Source organism: Rhipicephalus microplus, chromosome 7, assembly GCF_043290135.1.
Source record: "Rhipicephalus microplus isolate Deutch F79 chromosome 7, USDA_Rmic, whole genome shotgun sequence".
Taxonomy (NCBI): Eukaryota; Metazoa; Arthropoda; class Arachnida; order Ixodida; family Ixodidae; genus Rhipicephalus; species Rhipicephalus microplus.
In genome coordinates this window covers 80,487,960-80,507,459 of record NC_134706.1, presented here as the reverse complement: position 1 = coordinate 80,507,459, position 19,500 = coordinate 80,487,960, and the positions used below count along the sequence as shown (strand labels likewise).

Sequence of the window (19,500 nt, the reverse complement as noted above, 5' to 3'; positions counted from 1 at the left end):
TCTCCGCATAATAGAGGTCTGACTCTCGTGCAGGTGGCGTGATGCTTGGCGTGTAGGGTTGGATATATAGTTTTATTTTCACCTGCCATTTCCTCTCTAGTGTGCAATATAAAGCTTCTTTTGTTCGCATCAATTGTTGATGTTAATCCTTTCTCGTCCGCTATCGACAAGCATAGTGACGAACGTCCTTAACCATCATACCGGGAAAGAATTACGTTAACTTGTGTAGTAGAGCATTTTAAAGAAGTAAAACTACAAGCTGGCGGCACACCATGCGGATTACGTAACGGGTTTGTCACTCACTGCTTCTAAACAATTACAGAACACTGCCCAATGTCATCAGGCACAATATAAAGAAAGTGCGCGTAATGCTTTACAGGTGTGCAGTAGATACTACGGTCCTCTGAGGACCGAATAAAGACGCAGTCTCCTTTCCTACGTCACCAAAGTTATGATGGTTTATAGCAGAGAGGACTCCATGCAGGGGTAGTTGCACTAGTAGCTGGCATAAGACTTAAAAAAAGCTTTCATAAAAGCTACCTTAATAGCTTTACCAGGACTGCGTGTTTCGCACTGACCCGCTAACTTTTTGAGACGCATATTTCCCAACCAAACAAAGCTGTCTTTAATAAAATGAATATAGTTACGTAGATGGGACTCCAGCTCTCACCGAACACGAGACGAGACCACAGAAGCTGATGTCTAATACATAGTGCAGAAAAGTACTCTTCATTTTTTCATACTTTGAATAAACATAATGACCTGAACACATCAATTGCGAATCAAATTCATTAGGCTGAATACTAATGCTGTTGTAACTTTCGATATGGTCGACCCTGTAGCGTGAATAATCAACCAATCGTGAAAAGGAAAAGACGTATGCCACTACATGACACTGCAGATATTGTCCTGAATGAGCTTACTTTCAGATGAAACCTTCTCAAAAATATTATACCAAGATACGCAAACAGTTTCTGTAGCGCTGTAGTGTCCCGGAACTCCACAAGCATTCGTGTCAGTTATTTGTGAAAAGCTGCGACATCGATGGCCAACTTACATGCGCATAGATCGGAGTCCAAGCTTGTCCGTATGAAATCTGCAACGATACATATGACAGTAAGCAACGCGACGAAGAACATGCTGAATACATTGATAATAGTACTTGACTATACTTGTTCTCTGCGCATCGTCAGAAGGAATTCTAGTCAAAGGCACTGACGAAGACAAAGCAAAAAAGACAGCGCTACGTGGGACTATAAATTCTAATTAAATTGCTCAGGCTTTCGTTATTCACAGATAAAAATAGCTTACCAATTATACGTTGTAAGAAGCAGCAAAGACAGCGACATTTAAACATAAGCACATCTGCCTCATTGACGTTTGCATATTTAGTGGAGTGATTTTTGAGTTCCAAATACATTTATGACTCATTAGTTAATGGCAATTGAAGGAAAAAAAAAGTTGCAGCTACTTCACGTACATTGGAAACTATATATGTACTAGGTGTGCTTCGCGTAACGCCGTTTATCTTTTTTATTAGTACTCCGTGAAACCGGGGCGCCCTGTATATGGAAAGTTGATTCTATCACGAGCGCTGGTAGACCACTAGAAGATGTTGAAGCACTAGCAAGCACTTTTTATCTTTAGCTTGAAGAAATTGCAGTGTAAAGGTCACCATACACAGTGAAGATTTGCAATTGTGCGAATTGTGACACAAAACGCCATATAAAACTATACACGCCAATTCACTATACACGCCTCGTTGCAAGGGTGCCTCGAGTGGGTGTGGTCCTGGTCCTCTTAGTAGTGGCGCTGCTGATTGTCAGTCGAGATTGCAGCTTGCAGTGATGGCCCCCTCTCCCTCTTTTTCGGCAGATTGTGTCCAAATGCTGCTAACAATGATTGCTGGACCTGAAGGCACTGATCAGGGTGACAGAAAAACGACTATGAAGGCGTCCCTGGCTGAGCATACTGGAGCTGCATCCATGTAGACTACTCAGATGCTTTGCGGCAATATTCCTGGTAGCCCACGAGCGTATCTTTCGAAAGTGGCTAGATGGACAAGGCCCCTAGAGCAGCATGCGGTTAAGAGACTAATTTCGGTAGGTGAGAGGATGTGTGCTGACCGATAGAGAAAAGAATATGGTGACAGGTCACGAACAGTAAAGATGTTGCACCAAAGTGGAGGGACGAGCTTGAGGGAACTCGTCGAGTGTGCTGTGTACACCCAGATGTAGAAGACAATCTTTCGAGGCGTTGGAGGGATCCCCGAGAGCAATCTGGTATGCTCGACCGACGAGGACGTCAATTTTTTGACTGTGATTTGAGGAGATTACTACAAAGGAGGCAGTACGTGAGATGGGAAATCATGAAAGCGTCGATAAAGAAGAGCTGTTCTCACACGTACGCATACCATTCACGGACACGGGCGAGCGTACGCGCTGTCTGCTGCATCAAGAACGCGAGCTTGTCAATGAGGGGCGTGTTGTAACCGTTTGTATTGTAAGAGGGTTTAATAGCGACGCCAGGTAATAGGCAGACAGCCGGTACGGAAACAAATGCTCGGGCAGTCCAGCGTCTACAGCCCGTGCTCCCGCTCGCGCTTCGCACTCAGCGATGGTCCCACTAGTCATTGCCTTGCGAATTCCCCACTACAATGCCCCGGCGACGAAGACGAGCCATCCTGGCGACTCAAGGTGACGAGAGAACAGGAGGGTCGTAACAGGGCTTGAGGCGACTGACGTGGACCATCTCACGACCAAGGCGGCACTTGTCCGTGGACGGCTTGAGTGGTTCAATCACATAGGTGACAGAAGAAGGGTGCTGTATGACGCGGTAAGGGCCCGTATACTTCGGTGCAAACTTAGGAGTCAGTCCAGGAGCGTGGAAAGGCAGTCGGAGCCACACGAGAGAACCGACGGGGAAGGTATTCTGAACAAGATCATGGTCGTGGCGATCTTTTTCGAGGGCTTGGTTATCGGCTGTGAAGGACCGTGCAAGTTGACGACACTCTTAGGCATGTTCGGCCATTTCAGAAACTGGGCTAAACTCGGAGGCATCAGGATTGTATGGCAGAATTGTGTCGAGTGTGTTGCATGGGTCACGACCATATAAAAGAAAAAATGGAGAAAAGCCTGTTGTTGATTGAATCACCGTATTGTAGGCGTACGTCACGAAAGGAAGAACAACGTCCCAGTTGGAGTGGTCAGAATCAATATACATAGCGAGCTTGCCTCCGAGGGTTCTGTTGAAACGTTCCGTTAGGCCGTTCGTCTGAGGGTGGTAGGCTGTTGATGTGCGGTGTACCGTACGGCATGAATGTAGGAGCTGCTGCAGAACTTCGGACAAAAATACGCGTCCTCTGTCACTCAGGAGCTCCCGTGGTGCACCATGACGAAGAACAAACCGGTGCAAGATGAAGGTTGCAACGTCACGAGCGCCAGCCGAAGGTAGCGTTGCCGTTTCGACGTACCTTGTCAGATGGTCGGCAGCCACAATCATTCATCGATTACCACCAACAGAGCACGGTAGCGGGCCGTATAGGTCAATCCCAACACGGTCAAATGGGCGTGCAGGACATGGCAAAGGCTGCAGTTGACCGGGTGAATGAGGGAATGTCTTGCGCTGCTGACACTGGGAACATGAGCGAATGTGTTTGCGTACAAACGTGTACATACCCCGCCAGTAGTAACGTTGGCGGATCCGCTCATACGTCTTTAGCGCACCGGCGTGTGCGTTTGCGGTTCAGCATGAAAATATTTGCAGATATCAGACCGCATATGGCTGGGTATGTCTAGCAGCCATTTACGACCAGCCACTTGATAGTTGCGACGGTATAACAGGCCATCCCGTATGGCGAAATGCATTGCTTGGCGGCGAAGAGCACGCGGGTAACCGGAAGTTGATGCGTAAGACAGCATATTCAAGAGCGAGGCAATCCAAGGGTCCTTTTGCTGTTCGGATGGCATGTCTGTGACGCTGACGGCAGAGAGGGCAAGGTCCAGGGCTGATATATCCGTATCATCAGACTTCACGGGTGATCGTGAAAGCGCATCTGCATCAGAGTGCTTTCGCCCCGATCGGTAGACGACGCGTATGTCGAATTCCATGAGGCGTAGTGCCCAACGTCCGAGGTGGCCGGAAGGATCTTTAAGCGAAGCCAGCCAACAGAGTGCGTGATGGTCAGTTACCACATCAAAAGTTAGGCCGTACAAATAGGGGCGAAAGTTGTTTAACGCCCACAAATCGCAATGCACTCTTTTTCCGTGACAGAATAGTTGGCTTCTGCCTTAGTGAGGGCGCGGCTGGCATAGGCGACCACATACTCCGTAAAACCTGGCTTGCGTTGCGCGAGTACTGCACCAAGGCCGACGCCACTTGCATTGGTGTGTACTTCAGTTGGCGCAGTAGGGTTGTAATGGCGCAGTACGGGTGGTGATGTAAGGAGTTGGCGCAGTGTTGCGAAGGATTCGTCACAGGCTGCTGTCCAATTCGAAAGATCTGCAGGGCCAGCAAGGAGTTTGGTGAGTGGAGCCATGATGGAGGCAAAGTTCCGGACAAAGCGACGAAAATAGGAGCACAGACCCACAAAGCTCCATAGTTCTTTAACAGTAGTCGGCTAAGGAAATTCGGCAACAGCACGAAGCTTGTCAGGGTCGGGAAGAATGCCGGCTTTCGAGACGACATGACCAACTATGGTGAGTTGTTTAGCCCCAAAGTGACACTTCTTCAGGTTAAGCTGAAGCCTGGCATTTGTAAGGCACTGTAGAATCTTACGCAGACGAGTGAGATGCGAAGTGAAATCGGGTGAAAAAACCACTACGTCATCAAGATAGCACAAGCAAATGTTCCTTTGAGACCGCGTAAAATGCTGTTCATCATTCGCTCGAATGTGGCAGGCGCATTGCAGAGTCCGAATGGCATCACGGTAAATTCATAGAGGCCATCCGGTGTGACAAACGCCGTTTTTGGACGATCAGACTCAGCCATTGGGACCTGCCAATAACCCGAGCGAAGGTCAAGCGAGGAAAAGAATTCTGCACCTTGGAGACAATCGAGAGCGTCGTTTATGCGGGGAAGAGGGTAAACATCTTTCCTCGTAATGTTGTTTAGGCGCCTGTAGTCTACGCAGAACCGGATTGAACCATCCTTTTTTTGACGAGTACAACTGGGGAAGACCAAGGACTACAAGAAGGCTTGATGACTCCACGCTGTAGCATGTCGTCTACTTGTGCTGCAATTACCCGACGCTCCGCTGGTGACACACGATAAGGGCGCTGGCGCAAAGGAGTACTCTTTCCTGTGTCAATTGTGTGCACAACGGTGTTCGTTCTTCCTAGCACCGCTTGGGGAAAGTCAAACGAACGCTTGAATTCGTGCAGCAGGGTAACAAGCTGCTCTCGTTGAGCCGGGGCGAGATGGCTGTCAATAGAACGGTGAAATGCATCGGTAGATACGCTGTTCGAGGCAAAGTGAGGAACCAACGCGTTCAGCTCCATATTCGGCTTGGTGTCGAAGAAATCGGCAGGCATGATAGTACCTTCATCGATAAGTTGAATGTGGCCGATCGTCTCGTTGCGGCGCAAACTGAGGGGGCACGAGTTGGGATTGGAAATAAATATCCCGGTAAATCTTGACAAAGCTCGAGAACGGTGAATGGCAGCGATGTGTGGTGGCGGCTACCGAAGATGTCTGATGGCGTGAATAGGACGGTAGCGTCAGAAAGTGAAGCACAGCAGGCAGGGACAAACTGGGCGCTGAAAGGAGGAAGGTCTATGTCCGTCGCGACGACAAAGTTAGCCACACTAGATACGGCCGCATCAACAAAAGGCGCATCACAAAACGGTAACAGCTCCACTTCGGCCCGAGCGCAGTCCACGACGGCGTGATGACGTGATAAAAAATCCCATCCTATGATGACATCGTGGGAACATGAAGCCAACACGTGAAATTCAATGATGTACAACACGTCTCGAATAACCACTTTTGCCGTACATGCCGCGACGGGCTCAATTTGTTGGGCGCTCGCAGTACTAAGAGAAACCACGGGAGAAAGCATCGTCACTTTATGAAGAGAGCGGCAGAGTGTTTGACTAATCACGGATATCGCGGCACCGGTATCGATGAGTGCGAGTGTTCGTACACCTTCGACGATTACATCGATAAGATTGGCGGGAGACAGGCGAGGACTTAAACGATTAGACGATGACGCAGCTCGTGCCTCCGGAGCTGCGGCAGGTAGTTTTCCGTCTCAATGAGGGTGGTTCGTCGACGCATAGGCGATACAGAACGACGACTTGTTGAAGGTGAAGGCGAGCGGGAAGTAGAACGTCTAGAAGCGAATGTTCGGGCGCCAGAAGCAGTTAGCGCATCGCGTTCGTGAACTTCGGGTGGTACGTGAGGCGCGTGGTATGGAGGCCGAAACGAATATTCAGGATATCTTGGTACGTTAACTGTGAAGCGCTGACGACATAGACGTGCAACGTGACCTGGAATTCCGCAAAAGTAACATATAGGCCGGTTGCCAGCAGTGCGCCAAGGATTTCCGGCGTGTTGCGGTGTAACTGGAAACGGCGCGGTGGACGGTCGCACAGGCTGTGGCTTATACATTGGCAGACGAGATGGAGGAGGCATTGCCGCGACGGCCGCATAGGTCAGTGGCGCGGCAACAGGCGTTGGTTGAGAGGCAGGCGTAGGTAATGGCAACGCCTCGGAGACCTGCTCCTGAATAGCCTGTCTTATTGTCGGCGTTAGGCGGTTCGTTGGTGCTTCGGTGGTCGGCAGATACGAGAGACATGAAAGCTGTCGTGCGACCTCTTCGCGTACATATTCTTTTATCTGCTCCAGCAGGGAGCTGTCACCACCAACGGCCAGGGCAGCGAGAGAGTCGTCTGCAGTCGTCGACCTCCGAACTGCTGCCTGTTGTTTTCGAATTTCTTCCAAGCTCTGGCACAAGGTCACAAGTTCGGATACGGTACTTGGGCCCTTTGCCAGCAACATTTGATAGACATCATCGTCTATGCCTTTCAAGATATGCCTGATCTTGTCATGTTCGGTCATCTCAGGGTTGAAGCGCCGGCATAAATCGATTACATCTTCAGTATAGCTAGTGAAGTTTTCGCCCTGCCTTTGTGCACGTCCGCGTAGGCGCTGCTCAGCACGCAGCTTGCGCACTGCGGGGCGATCGAACACAGCTGCGAGGGTGGTCTTGAAACCGGCCCAAGTGATAAATTCAGTACGGTGGTTTGTGAACCACAGGCTGGCGACGTCTTTGAGATAAAATGGGACGTACTCCAATTTCGAGGGGTCGTCCCACTTGTTGGTGGCGCTCACTTTCTCAAACAGCTGCAACCAGTCCTCCACATCTTGGTCCTCGGTGCCGATGAAGAAGGGCGGATCTCGTTGGCGCAGGGTGGTAAGCACGATGACCAGTTGAGATTGGGCCGTGCTTTGCTGGGTGGTGCCTTGCTCGGTCGTCTGATCAGGCATTGCTGATGCAGTGGGCAGCTTCCGCCTTCGAAGTTCCAGGTTTGCGTACCCAGCACACTTCGACCACTTTGTAAGGGGGTTTAATAGCGACGCCAGGTAATAGGCAGACAGCCGGTACGGAAACAAATGCTCGGGCAGTCCAGCGTCTACAGCCCGTGCTCCCGCTCGCGCTTCGCACTCAGCGATGGTCCCACTAGTCATTGCCTTGCGAATTCCCCACTACAGTATTAACAGCCTGATCGCGCGGAGACGCGAAACGACTGCGGGTAGAGTGGTGTACCGTTTGCGTGAAGGTGGCTTGAAGACTTTTCCAGCAATGCTTGTCAGGAGGGCGCATGAGACGCCAAGCCGATTTGGCTGCCGAGTAAACGAGACCAGTGGCCTGAACATGGGACATGATGTTATTGGTTGCGTGTTGCAAAATATGTCCAATATGGCTGTGAAAACGACGTGAACCACAAAGCTATCATCCACGTACCATGTTTGAGACCACTTATTCAGTCCCGCTTACAACGAAAGGAACAGAGAATGATATTGTTACGCACAAAGAGGACCAGGACGTACACGACTGAAGAAGCCGTTTATTTTGGTTGCGAAGAGAAGCGCCGAAGTGGCCAACAGGTTGATGATCGCAGCGTCGTCGTCTTCCCTCTTGCTCCCGCTTGGGGTGGCCAGCACGTTCACCCACCTTCGTTTTCTTTCCAGGCATGCGCAACATTCCTCCCCTTGCAGACGAAGCCTGCCGGGCAAGGTAATTGATTCACCTTGGTGTGTACAACTTCAGTCGAGCGACATGAACTTCTTCGGCTTTAGCAGCTCTTCTTCCATTTCTCGTGAGGCGAGCTGTTGTATACGTGATTTCCGTGATTTCGTTGGCAACAACAAACGGTCCGTCATATGTTTCCAAAAAATTTTGGCATAACCCGCATCTTCGTACCGGAGTCGAGAGCCACACAAAGTCGTCTGGATGGCAAGTTGCAGACCGATGGTGGACGTCGTAGCGCGCCTTTTATTTTTTCTGTGATATCAAAGTGCACAGACGAGCAATACGACGTGCCTCTTCTGCAAGGCAGATGATTTCGGTGACAGAGAGGTTGTCGGGCGTCGAGAATAGCAAAACTGTGTCGAGTGTGTGCCATGGTGGTTGTGCGTACATCGAGAAAAAGGGGCTATAGCCTGTTGTCTCGTGCTTAGCCGTGTTAAACGCATACGTTATAAACGGTACCACGTCATCCCAGTTCTTGTGGTCGGATGCCACATACATAGAGAGCATGTTTACATTTGTTTGGTTGGTGCGCTCCGTGAACCCAATTGTTTGTGGATGGTATGGCGACGAGTGACGAAGATGGGACTCACTCAATCGAAGCAGATCTTCAACTGTATCTGCCACGAATAGTCGTCTACGATCACTGATGATCACGTGAGGTGGACCATGTCAGAGGATAACGTGTTGCAGCAGGAACACAGAGATGTCACTGGCAGTTGCGGTTGGTATGGCCGCCGTCTCGCAGTAGCGCTCGAGGTATTGAACGCATACAATTATCCGGCGATGGCCCTTAGCCGACTTCGGAAAAGAACCCAGTAGGTCAATGCCCACTAGTTGGAAAGGTGTGCCTGGAGGTGGCAAGGGCTATGGAAGACCAGCCGAAGCAGTAGATGAGCGTTTGTGGCGTTGACACTGCTTGCAGCTGGCCACATACACCCCGACGGACTGTCGCATTCCCGGCCAATAGGAGCGTTCCTTAGCACAGTAGAGCATGCGCGCAGAACCTAAATGTCCGGACGTAGGATCGTAGTGCATAGCACTTAAAATCGCTGTCCGAAGGCTTTCCGGCACCACCGGGAGGTAACATGCGCCAGTGCTGGAAAAGTTCTTCTTATGCAGAAGTCCATTAGCGTGCACAGAAATGGCGTGCCGTGGGAGCTGTGCAGAGCTATGATAGTCTGGTCTCCTTTCGCTGTTTGTCTTTGAAAGTATTCCGGTAGGGAAACTTTGGTGACACAGAAGCTACAAGGTGGTCAACGTCATCAGCGTCACACTCTGTAGTGCTCTGTGGCATGCGCGAAAGGCAATCTGCGTCGGCATGTCGTCGAACGCTTTTGTACGAGACTATGAAGTTTTACTCTTGGAGCCGAAGTGCCCAGCGCGCTAGACTGCAGCAAGGGTCCTGGAGGTTGATGAGCCAACACAATGTGTGGTGGTCGGTGACGACTGTAAAAAGGGCGTTCATATAAGTAAGACCGAAACAGCTGAATCGCAAATACTACCACGAGGTATTCTTGTTCTGTGACAGTATAACTCTGCTCGTGCCTACCCAAGGAGCGACTTGCGTATGCAATCACGTGCTCGCAGTTACCATGGCATTGAACTTGGACGGCACCGATTCCAATGCCATTGGCATCCGTGTGCAGTTATGTTAGAGCTGAGGGTTGAAGTGTTGAAGAACAGGCCGTGACGTCAGGAGGAACTTCAGTTGACGAAAAGAGGAGTCGTACTGCGGAGTACACTCGAAGGGAATATTCTTCCGTGGCAAACATGTCAGCGGATACGCGACATCCGCAAATTTGGGTATAAAGCGGCGAAAACAGAAGCAAAGCCCAAGAAAACTACGGAGCTCCTTAACAGAGCGCGGCGCACTGAATGCTTCAACAGCCGCTGTCTTCTGGGGATCTGCATGGATGCCATTATTATCAACTAGGTGTCCAATAACAAGGGTTTGTCGGTCTCCGATGTGGCATTTCTTTGAGTTAAGAACAAGGCCAGAGTTTCTTATGCAGGTCAGTACAGTATCCAGACGTGAATCGTGTTCGCTGAAGGTGCGGCAAAGATGACGACGTCGGCGAGATAGCACGTGCAAGTACTCCCCTTCAAGCTACGGAGAATAGTGTCCATAAATCGCTCGAACGTCGATTGCACAGTCCAAATGACATCACGTTGAATACGAAAACGCCGTCAGGGGTTACAAAGGCTGTCTTTTTTTATCTTCAGGATGCATGGGAATCGGCCAGTAGCCCGATCTTGAGTCCACAGAGGAAAAGTAAGAAGCCGAATGTAGACAGTAGATGGCATCATCAATACGTGGAAGTGGGTACACGTCTTTTTCGTTACAGCATTCCATCGGCGATAATCGACGCAAAATCCCCAGCAGACGTCTTTCTTTTTAACAAGAATTACTGGAGCTGCCCATGGACTCGCCGACTCTTGAATGACTCCGTTTCGAATGATTTCGTTCACCTGCTCATTAATAATCCGCTGCTTGGTTGGCAAAACACGCTATGGCTTTTGTCTAATCGGATTGGCCAAACCCGTGCTGATGGTGTGACATGCCCGAGAAGCAGGAATTAAGGGCGCTTTGTCTTTCTAGCCCAACGCTCCTGAATACCTTCCTAGCTAACGCTCCTCCCCCTTTTCTCTCAATCGCTTCTCAAATTTTATCTTGCTGCTAGCTTCCCTGCCCTCAAATCATGTCCATCCCATATCACTTTGTGCTACCTGATTTGCTATATTGCCGTGAGCTGCTAAGGCAAGCCTACCTATTCTACGTTGCTTAATTTCTATTTTGCTTGAACTTCAGTACTCATACACAAGACCGCGTTTCCGAACGTAAAACCAAGAACTATGATTTCTTTCCACATTCCTCTCACAACATCCTACCTATTGTAATTCCACAGTGCCCGTTTTTCATCACCGCTTCATTCCTGTTACCTTTAGTCGTCACGTATATTTCGTGTTACCACAGGTACTTGGCCTCATCGCTTATCCATACGCCCAGATATTTGTATTTATCTGTTATCTCTAGCGTGACCTCCTGTATCCTAAGCTCACTACCTTCATTAAGATTAAAAATCATTACTGCTGACTTTTCCTTACTGAATCTGAAACCTACCTAACTCAATAATTACCGCACATGTCCATAAATCTCTGCAAATCTTCCTTGTCGTCGGCAATTAGCACTATATAACCTGCGTACATCAATGCTGGTAGTGCCTGTTCAATGAGTTTTCTTTTTTTGACAAAAGAGAGGTTGAAACCCAGTCCACTTCCCTTTATATTTGGCCTTTAATCGTTGTAGATACATAATGAATAACAAGGGTGACAGAGGACACCCCTGCCTAAGCTCCTGTTTTACCTCTGCAGGCTAGGATACCTGTTTTTCCCACTTTATAACTGCCTTGTTACCTTTATGGGTATTCTCTAAAAGATAAGTGACTCCACCTTCCACACATAGTGTGTACAGTATTCCCCACAAGTCTTCTTGAACCACGCTGTCGTACGCTCATTTGATATCCAAAAATGCTAGCGACCGGGGCCCGTGTTCTTTTTTTGCTATTTCGATGCACTGCGTCAGTGAGAACAGATTGTCTTTCAACCTCCTGTGTTTCCGAAACCCATTCTGCAGTTCCCTCAGCACCCCCTCATCATCTATTTATGCCTTCAGTCTTTCCTTTATAATCTGAATCACCAGCCTGTAGACCACTGATGTCACTGTTAGAGGATGGTAGTTGTTTGTGTCAGCTTTGTCCCGTTTTCCTCTATAGATTATGCTCATCCTGCTAAGTTTCCATTCATTGGGGACTTCATCATCGATTATTCTATTGCTCACTGCCTCTCTCAAAGTCTGTTTAGACTTCGGACCTAATGTCTTTATCAGCATAATTGGAATGCCATCTGGGCCTGTTGATGTACTACTAGGAAGCTTTTTCTCAGCCCTTTCCCACTCTTGTTGTGAAAATGGAGCCATTGCGTCACTTGATTGATCCTTGTCTATTGTGGTTCATGAAGCACTTCTTTGTTGAAACTTTTTCATCATTATTGTTCTTATATATTTAATGGGTTCGTCCCCTTCAAGCCTAGCACCTTGAACTGTAATTATGAAACTTTGCTCTAGGCTAGTCTCCTTTCTCAGGGAGTTTAGATGGTTCCAAAATTTTGCAGCTGACTTTTTATCTTATCACGTACTTCTGCCAGCCACTGAGCTCCCTTTCTTCTAATCTTTTCATTGATCAGAAGGGATGCATGCCTTCTACAGCTTAGAAAGATTTCCCATTTCCTTTCAACATCATCGGTCGGTTCACCCCGCTGCTTAGCATGTCTGTGTTCCCTTGACACTTCCTGACGTTTTGCTATGGCTTTCTTGACTTCCTCATCGCACCAACTCTTGGGTTTGTGTCTTCTTTTCCGGGGTGACTTGTCACGTGCCTTTGCAAACTCTGACTCAAACAGTTTAATTAGATTTATGTATGTTCACACTGTTTTATTATCCTCAGTGATTACTTTCTTCATTTGTTTTGTAGCTATTTCTATTTGTCTTTCTGAATAAAAATTTACTTGTAGTTGCTCATCTTGTCGCCTTCCCATTTTCCTTGCTCTTTCAAAACTTAGCTTGATACGTTTGTGGTCACTACCGCGACTTCTGGAGCCACCTTCACCAATGTGCATAACCCTGAGCTTATCATACATCATACGTGAGATCAATGTGTAATCTATCGTCGACTGCAGCCTTCCTACCTCCCATGTTATTTGCCCTTCACACTTCTCGGTACTGTTGAAAATGATCAAATCATGCCTTTCACACATATCCTTGATCATTCGGCCTGTTTGGTTGGTATACCCATCTATATCTTCTATGCGCGCATTCATATCTCCTAGTATAATTATCTCGCACTCTCCTCCTAATTCCTCAACATCCTTTGTTAGGCACTCTACGACTGCCTGGTTTTCCTCTCTGGTCATTGCTCCAGTCCACAAGTACACCAATTCAAGGAGTGTAGTTTGCCCTGCCACTTTTTCGTTTAGCCATAAATGTTCCTTGCACTCCTTCTTGACGCTTTGCCAGTCTGTACTTTTATGAATGAATGCCCCAATACCACTCCTTTTCTGCTGCTTTCTGTTTTATTAAAATATTTCCACGCGTAGTCCGGATATTTAGGAGGTTGTTCCATGTCCCTAAGATGTATTTCTACCAAACCGTATACCATCGGCCTATCCTCCCTGATCTGTTCTTCGATATCTTCCCACTTCAGCCTGTTCCTGCCACTCTCCATGTTTATATAAGCTATGTCTGAATTGGTTCCGCGCTTGTGGCTACGTCTATTTCTGCCCCACACTCTACCTATTTTAGATACTGGTGCCACTTTGAAATCGTATGTGTCCATAACACCTGTCAAAAAGTCTCCCTGGTTGGGTTTCTCGTTACAAGCTATCCTGCACCCCAACGGGCCCGCGTGCCCCCCCCCCCCCCCAAAAGCTACTGGGCGTCCTGCAAGTCGCCAACCCACCTCGTGACCTAGCCACCCATCGAAGTGAATTCTGTCTCGTTGAAAACCACCCCACCTATGCACCTCTTTGTTTATTTCTACCACCTCAAAGCCTTAATCTAGACTCACCCACCATATCTCTTGGTTTGCGTTGACAACCGCTCTTTATAGGTGGTCGTCACGCACTGGTATTTCCGGTATCGTGCATATCACTACCTGTACCTGAGGAGTTGTGGCACGCATGTCATTGACCCCTTTCGCCAGTGTGGTCGCTAGTCCAGCCGTATCTTTATTTAGGACATCATTTAAACCGCCTGAAATTATCACGAGGTTTCGTCTATCAGCGGTAGTTTTGAGTTTTGCGTTCGCTTGCCTCATGACTGCTTCCAGATTGCGTCCTGGGAACGTCCCTACTGCAACCCTCTTGTCACCTCTTACCCTCTCTTTGATTGCTACTGCGCATCGATTAGAATTCGAGTCCCAGGCGATTATCACATGCTGTGACTTTTCAGCTGGAGCGTTCCGCACCTGGGGGTTACTTGCACCTGTTGTGCCGGCTGCTTTGTCCCCTCCCAACCCCACCACTACTTCGCTGAAGCTTGGCCTTGCGACAGTTTAACCGGCTGAACCTGTTTTTTCCAAACTTGCTTGCTCTATTTTGTCCGCCGGTCTTGTTGCCGGTGCCCTACTGTTCTCACATTGGCCGCTCCTTTGTTCAGCTTGGCTAGTGCTTCCTCGGCAGACTTCATCCTTTCTCCCATTGCCCTCGTTTTTCTTCCTCTGCTGCCAACGCAGTCTCCAGCTCGGTGATTCTCTACAGCTGTTCACTCTGGGCAGCCATCGTTTTCTCCTGTGTTTTCTCGACCTCACATTGCCTACACTTTCCGTCAGCCTCCTCTCCATTAGCTTCTGCACTTGGGTCCATTTTCAAACTTACCCTGCATCCTGAACACTCTACAGCTTTTTTAACCATGTCGTTATGACACCAATTGTCCTTAAGACTTGTCTCACTCAATAATTACAAAACACAATCCTTGCCCTACGAGAAAGTCTAAGCTCTACAACGAAAATTTGCGCGTTCTATGTACGTGCACCTACCCCCACGGGGTGGCAGGAGAAAAAAAACACAAAGAAACAAACGCACACACACACAAAAAAACTAGTAAATACCTGGTGACTGACCCCCGGAAAAGCCGTAGAATGTAATTATTGCTACAAAGATTTCAACTGCTGCATTATTAATTATAAAGGCAAGCTGAAAACATGCAAAACCACTTATCTGCGCAGTCGATCGGGAGCGCTCAAAAAACACGGCCATTCACCGTGCCAGTGCGAACTGAACTCCCACCCGTCAAACTTGAGACTTGAGCGCCATCTGGCAGTTTTATTTGGAAACCAAAGCACGTGGGCGTGAGACGGGCGTGCGCACCCGTTTCAGAGGTTATAAAGTGTAGAACGCAAGGCGGTGGGTTGGTGCCACCACCGTGTCGTGTTAGCTAAGCATTGGAAACACTCGCTTCTTCGTGCAAGCGTTGCATGGTCCGCGCAGCGTGATGAGCGCTACGGTACTTGGAATTACTCATGCATGCCTTTTCTAGTAAAATAAGAATATGCAGAATATATACGCGTTGTTATGGTACCTGAGATATGCGCAATAATTGCTTTTTAATTGACAATCGCACAGGTATGAACGCTATTCTTGAGCAGCATTGTGGGCGCTGTGGATGGGGTCGGCCGTTCGGGCTTTCGGCTGGCGCTGTTTCGGCGGACCCAGTTCACGGTTACGGTGGACAAACAGACAAATGTACAGACAGACAGGCAGATTAAAGTTTTTGCGTCGAAGGTCCCCGAGGAAAAATATCGTCTTTGAAAATCTTGTCCTAATGACACAGTGGGGCTTGAACCCGGGTCCGCTGGCTGCGGCCTTATATTCTACCACTGAGTTACACGTGCGCTTGTAACTTGTTGCCAAACTTGCCTTAGGCAGGCATGACCTAAGACCAATGACATAGTGGGGCGTGAACCCGGGTCCGCTGGGTGCCAGCCCAGTATGCTACCGCTGAGCTACACCAGTGCTTAAGACTTGTTGTCAAACTTGCCTCACACAGGCTTGATGACCGGAAAGTAATCGCTGTAATGCGACTTATAAAGCGGTTTAAAACAGCGAAAGAACAACCAGTCGTTGCACAATGCGAATAGCCTAACGAGTGGGTCGTTTAATGCTCCAACCCATTACAAAAACTTGTTCGTGTTCCCCTATTACCTGTGGGGCATACGCGCTTCAGTCATAATTACCCATCCTCGTCAGTCACTGCATGAACCATTGGCACAAAAGCTCTTGCAAGTGTTTAGCGGATACTACACTCCTCAGAAGAATGTCAAAAAACAGCATAGCGAATGCCGGCCTACTACCCAAATGTTTATTATTAATGCCCTAGTGGGTACCTATCAACTGTGCTTGCAGTAGTTACCCTAATGTGTGCTGTGAAAATGCTCTGAAAGGCCGCTCTTCTAGCTTTCGCTGTGACTGTGCTGCGCCTACCACGCAGGCCTGGCGTTTTTTCTGCGCAGTAAGCACGGTGGGACGTGGCTTAGTGTTGTAGTACTCGCCTAGAAATATGAAGGGGGCAATTCTAAATATTTCTAACGTTTCTTTGTAAACACTTTCTACTTTGTAATTGTCTTGAGCGTGTACACTTTTCTAGTGGCAATATGTCTGTGCCATAAACTAATTCCGGCCCACACGTTAGACCTTGCCGCTTTTCCTTGCTTCAAATGTGTTGCTACTGGCGTTTTTAGAACTGAACTTTCAGGTTAACAAAACCATGATTTTATTATCACTGCGAGTTTCCTCCCAGCGTCTTCGCTTAAAGCTGAAAGGTTACCAGACAGCTACATTCCATTTCGTCATTGGCGGTAAAATTGAGGCAATTGCTTGTACTGCGTAAACCTAGGACAGAGTACGAGATTTCAGTGACGCCACGTCAGCGCAAGAGTTGTATGAACTAAAAGCCCACCAGCGAAGCAGAGGACTTCAAGCTTCTTTCACTAACTTTTCAAGAAAAGAGTAAGTTCGACGGCACACTGCAATACTCTCTCACCAAGTTAAGTAGTAACTCTGATGAGAGTAATTATTTCCGTGCTCTTGACGTACTACCTCTACTTTTGTATGGGCAAATCCAGTGGTTTGTTGCTCAATTCCACACAAGATTCACAATGCTAGGGCGCGAGATGTGGGTGTACCATTGTTTATGCCACCAGTGGGTGAGGCCCGTGCGAGCAGCCCGTAGGTGGGCGAAGGGATAGTCAAATGATGGATGGCCCGCCTTGGCAATAATCAAGAGGGCAACCAGATCGACGTCCGCCCGCCAATGGTTTTTCCACAGCAAACGTTCCTCAATATTCGAGGTAGCAGAGTCCAGCCGACGTTCTAGAAACACGTCCTACACATTATGACATCCCACGTGTGCGCGAGGCTTGTACAGAGAGGTGCAGACTTCAATAGCAAGGACATAGTGCTCACTGCCGCGGGACTCGGGCGCGTCGGACCAACGCACGTCACGCACGCTGCACACAATCTGAGGTGCGGGGAGGCATCCGGGCACGCACTGTTGCCAATCTTCGTTAAAGTCACAGGCCGTGAGCAGGGAAAGGGTGACGTCGTAAACGAGCTTACACAGCCCACGTCCGGGTCAACGAGCTCACCATTTTCGTGTAGGAGGCTTTGGCCTGCCGAATTAAGTGCTAGTTTCAATAAACATTCTTGTATCTTATGCCTGACTGAACAATATTCTGAAACGCTATTTTTAAGGAAAGTAAGTCTTGTCAACGTAAATAATGTTACGTCACCAAAGCCTATAATCGCACCAGGTGTCAATGAATTTATCGTTTACAGCAAGTCAGTCGTTTGAAGGCCCATTCATTACAGCACGCTCAGAAATACTTAAACATAATCTAGAGCTAAACCATCACGAAAGTCAGCAGCTCACAAGGCTAGCGTGTTACTTCATGGACGCGTAGTGGGTACTTAGTTGATTCAGAAACAACTATAGCGTCGCGGTCAATTTGCAACATCACTTGCGCCAGATGATATATTATAGTTCAGACGCCAAATTTTCGGCCTATAGACGTTACCTTTTTTCAGGATACTTTAGGTGTCCACCGAGAAACCACGCCATGTAATCGACTGATAAAGCAATGTGAATGGGGCCACGTTCTTAGATCACCTTTGCTTTGGAAGGCAAAGTTGAATCGTGCTCTACATAACCTTTTAATGACCGGAAGCTTGGTAGTCCATATTATTCTGTTATTTTGCTGCAGTTATAGAACACGTGCATGAAAAGTCTAGTTTATAACATGTCGTAGTAATAATGCATATAGCACTTACCGCATATGGCAAACATGAAGATACATGCGAACAGTGCATGAAAGAGGTATAGCCTCATTTCTTTTCTGTCAGCTTGCGCTGATGCGTGTACATGTATCCAAGTGAGTCGTTGGACTGGATCGCACTTTTTATAGACGCATTATCTTCCAGCCAAGTACGTCAATGTTGCTACAGCAAGACAATAACGAATCAGTTTATAATTTGTACCAAAAATAGAGTACGGTTGGTAATATTCATACAGTTGGGACTACACAACTCAGCATGAGGTGCGGAAGGGGCACCTATGAGAAAAGTTTCATTTATATTTCTGTACAAGGGTGTGAGAGTGAATATGTAAAAAATATAAAAAAATCACAGTGAAATATTTTAAACGTACACGTACGCACAACAAAAGAACTATTTATACATTTATTAAAGGAAAACTTGGCATAGGGCAAAAACATATCATAAAAGCAAAAGAAAAACAAGAAACCACTGAGTGGTAGATAAAACACAAAAAACAAGGTTGTTTTTTCAGAGATTTCACAGGAAGTATTGGCGCAGTGAATTGGAAAATGTTGAATGAAATATAAAGGGAGCTTTCCAGGAAAAATACTGCAATGACTGGCTGCAGTATTTATAAAAGAAAATGCCCCATAGTTTGTGCGTGCACGCGAAATTGCTAACAGCGTTAACGAAGAAGAACGTTTTGCACAATGCATTACGTGTTGATGCAATTGAACTGACGGACTGTGTTTAATATTTCTTAGAAATGTTTACGTGAAAATACAAATGCGGAAAAGACTGGCATAATGCAGCGGTAGAATATTTATTAGGCGGTAAGAAAACTTGGGGTTCCTAATACACAGGAACATAGCTGGCAACGTAGAGCAATACTATAGCATTATTGAAAGCTTGGTAGGTATCGTAATTAAACTCAATAAGATATAGAAGATGAAGATGATACAGGCTTACGCGCCTACAGCCAGCCATGATGACGCTTCAGTTGAAAGCTTCTATGAAGACGTGGAATCGGCAATGAGTAAGGTAAATACACAGTATACTATACTGAAGGGAGACTTTATTGCAAAGGTAGGAAAAAAACAGGCTAGACACAAGGCAGTAGCAGATTATGACATCGGTACTTGAAATTCAAGAGAAAAGCTGCTAGTAGAATTTGCAGAACGTCATAGTTTACGGATTTTAAACTACTTCTACCGAAAACGAAAAAACCGTAAGTGGACATGGACGAGCCCTAATCAGGAAAATAAGAACGAAAAAGACTTCATAATAAGTGCACACCCAAGCATCATACAGGATGTGGAAGTGGTTGGCAAGGTACGATGCAGTGACCATAGAATGGTACGGTCTCGAATTCGCCTAGACTT

At 47.6% G+C, this 19,500-nt stretch overlaps 1 protein-coding gene across 6 annotated transcripts in view; it reads right to left on the bottom strand.

Annotated features, from left to right (window-relative positions):
• The window catches only part of LOC142767517 (japanin-like-RA1), a 227,720-nt gene extending 209,438 nt beyond the window's left edge, over nt 1–18,282 (bottom strand). For 5 of the 6 annotated variants that reach the window (XM_075869323.1, XM_075869324.1, XM_075869328.1 and 2 more), the window contains exons 1-2: nt 18,134–18,282; nt 1,058–1,096 (exon numbers count right to left, since the gene is read on the bottom strand). In XM_075869323.1, coding sequence (XP_075725438.1) covers nt 1,058–1,096; nt 18,134–18,191 — 97 coding nt within the window. In that variant the 5' untranslated portion in view covers nt 18,192–18,282. Of the gene's footprint in view, nt 1–1,057; nt 1,097–1,162; nt 1,235–18,133 lie in introns of those variants that run through there. The other variant, XM_075869326.1, reaches the window with a different exon arrangement.
• Nucleotides 18,283–19,500: the final 1,218 nt, after the last annotated feature.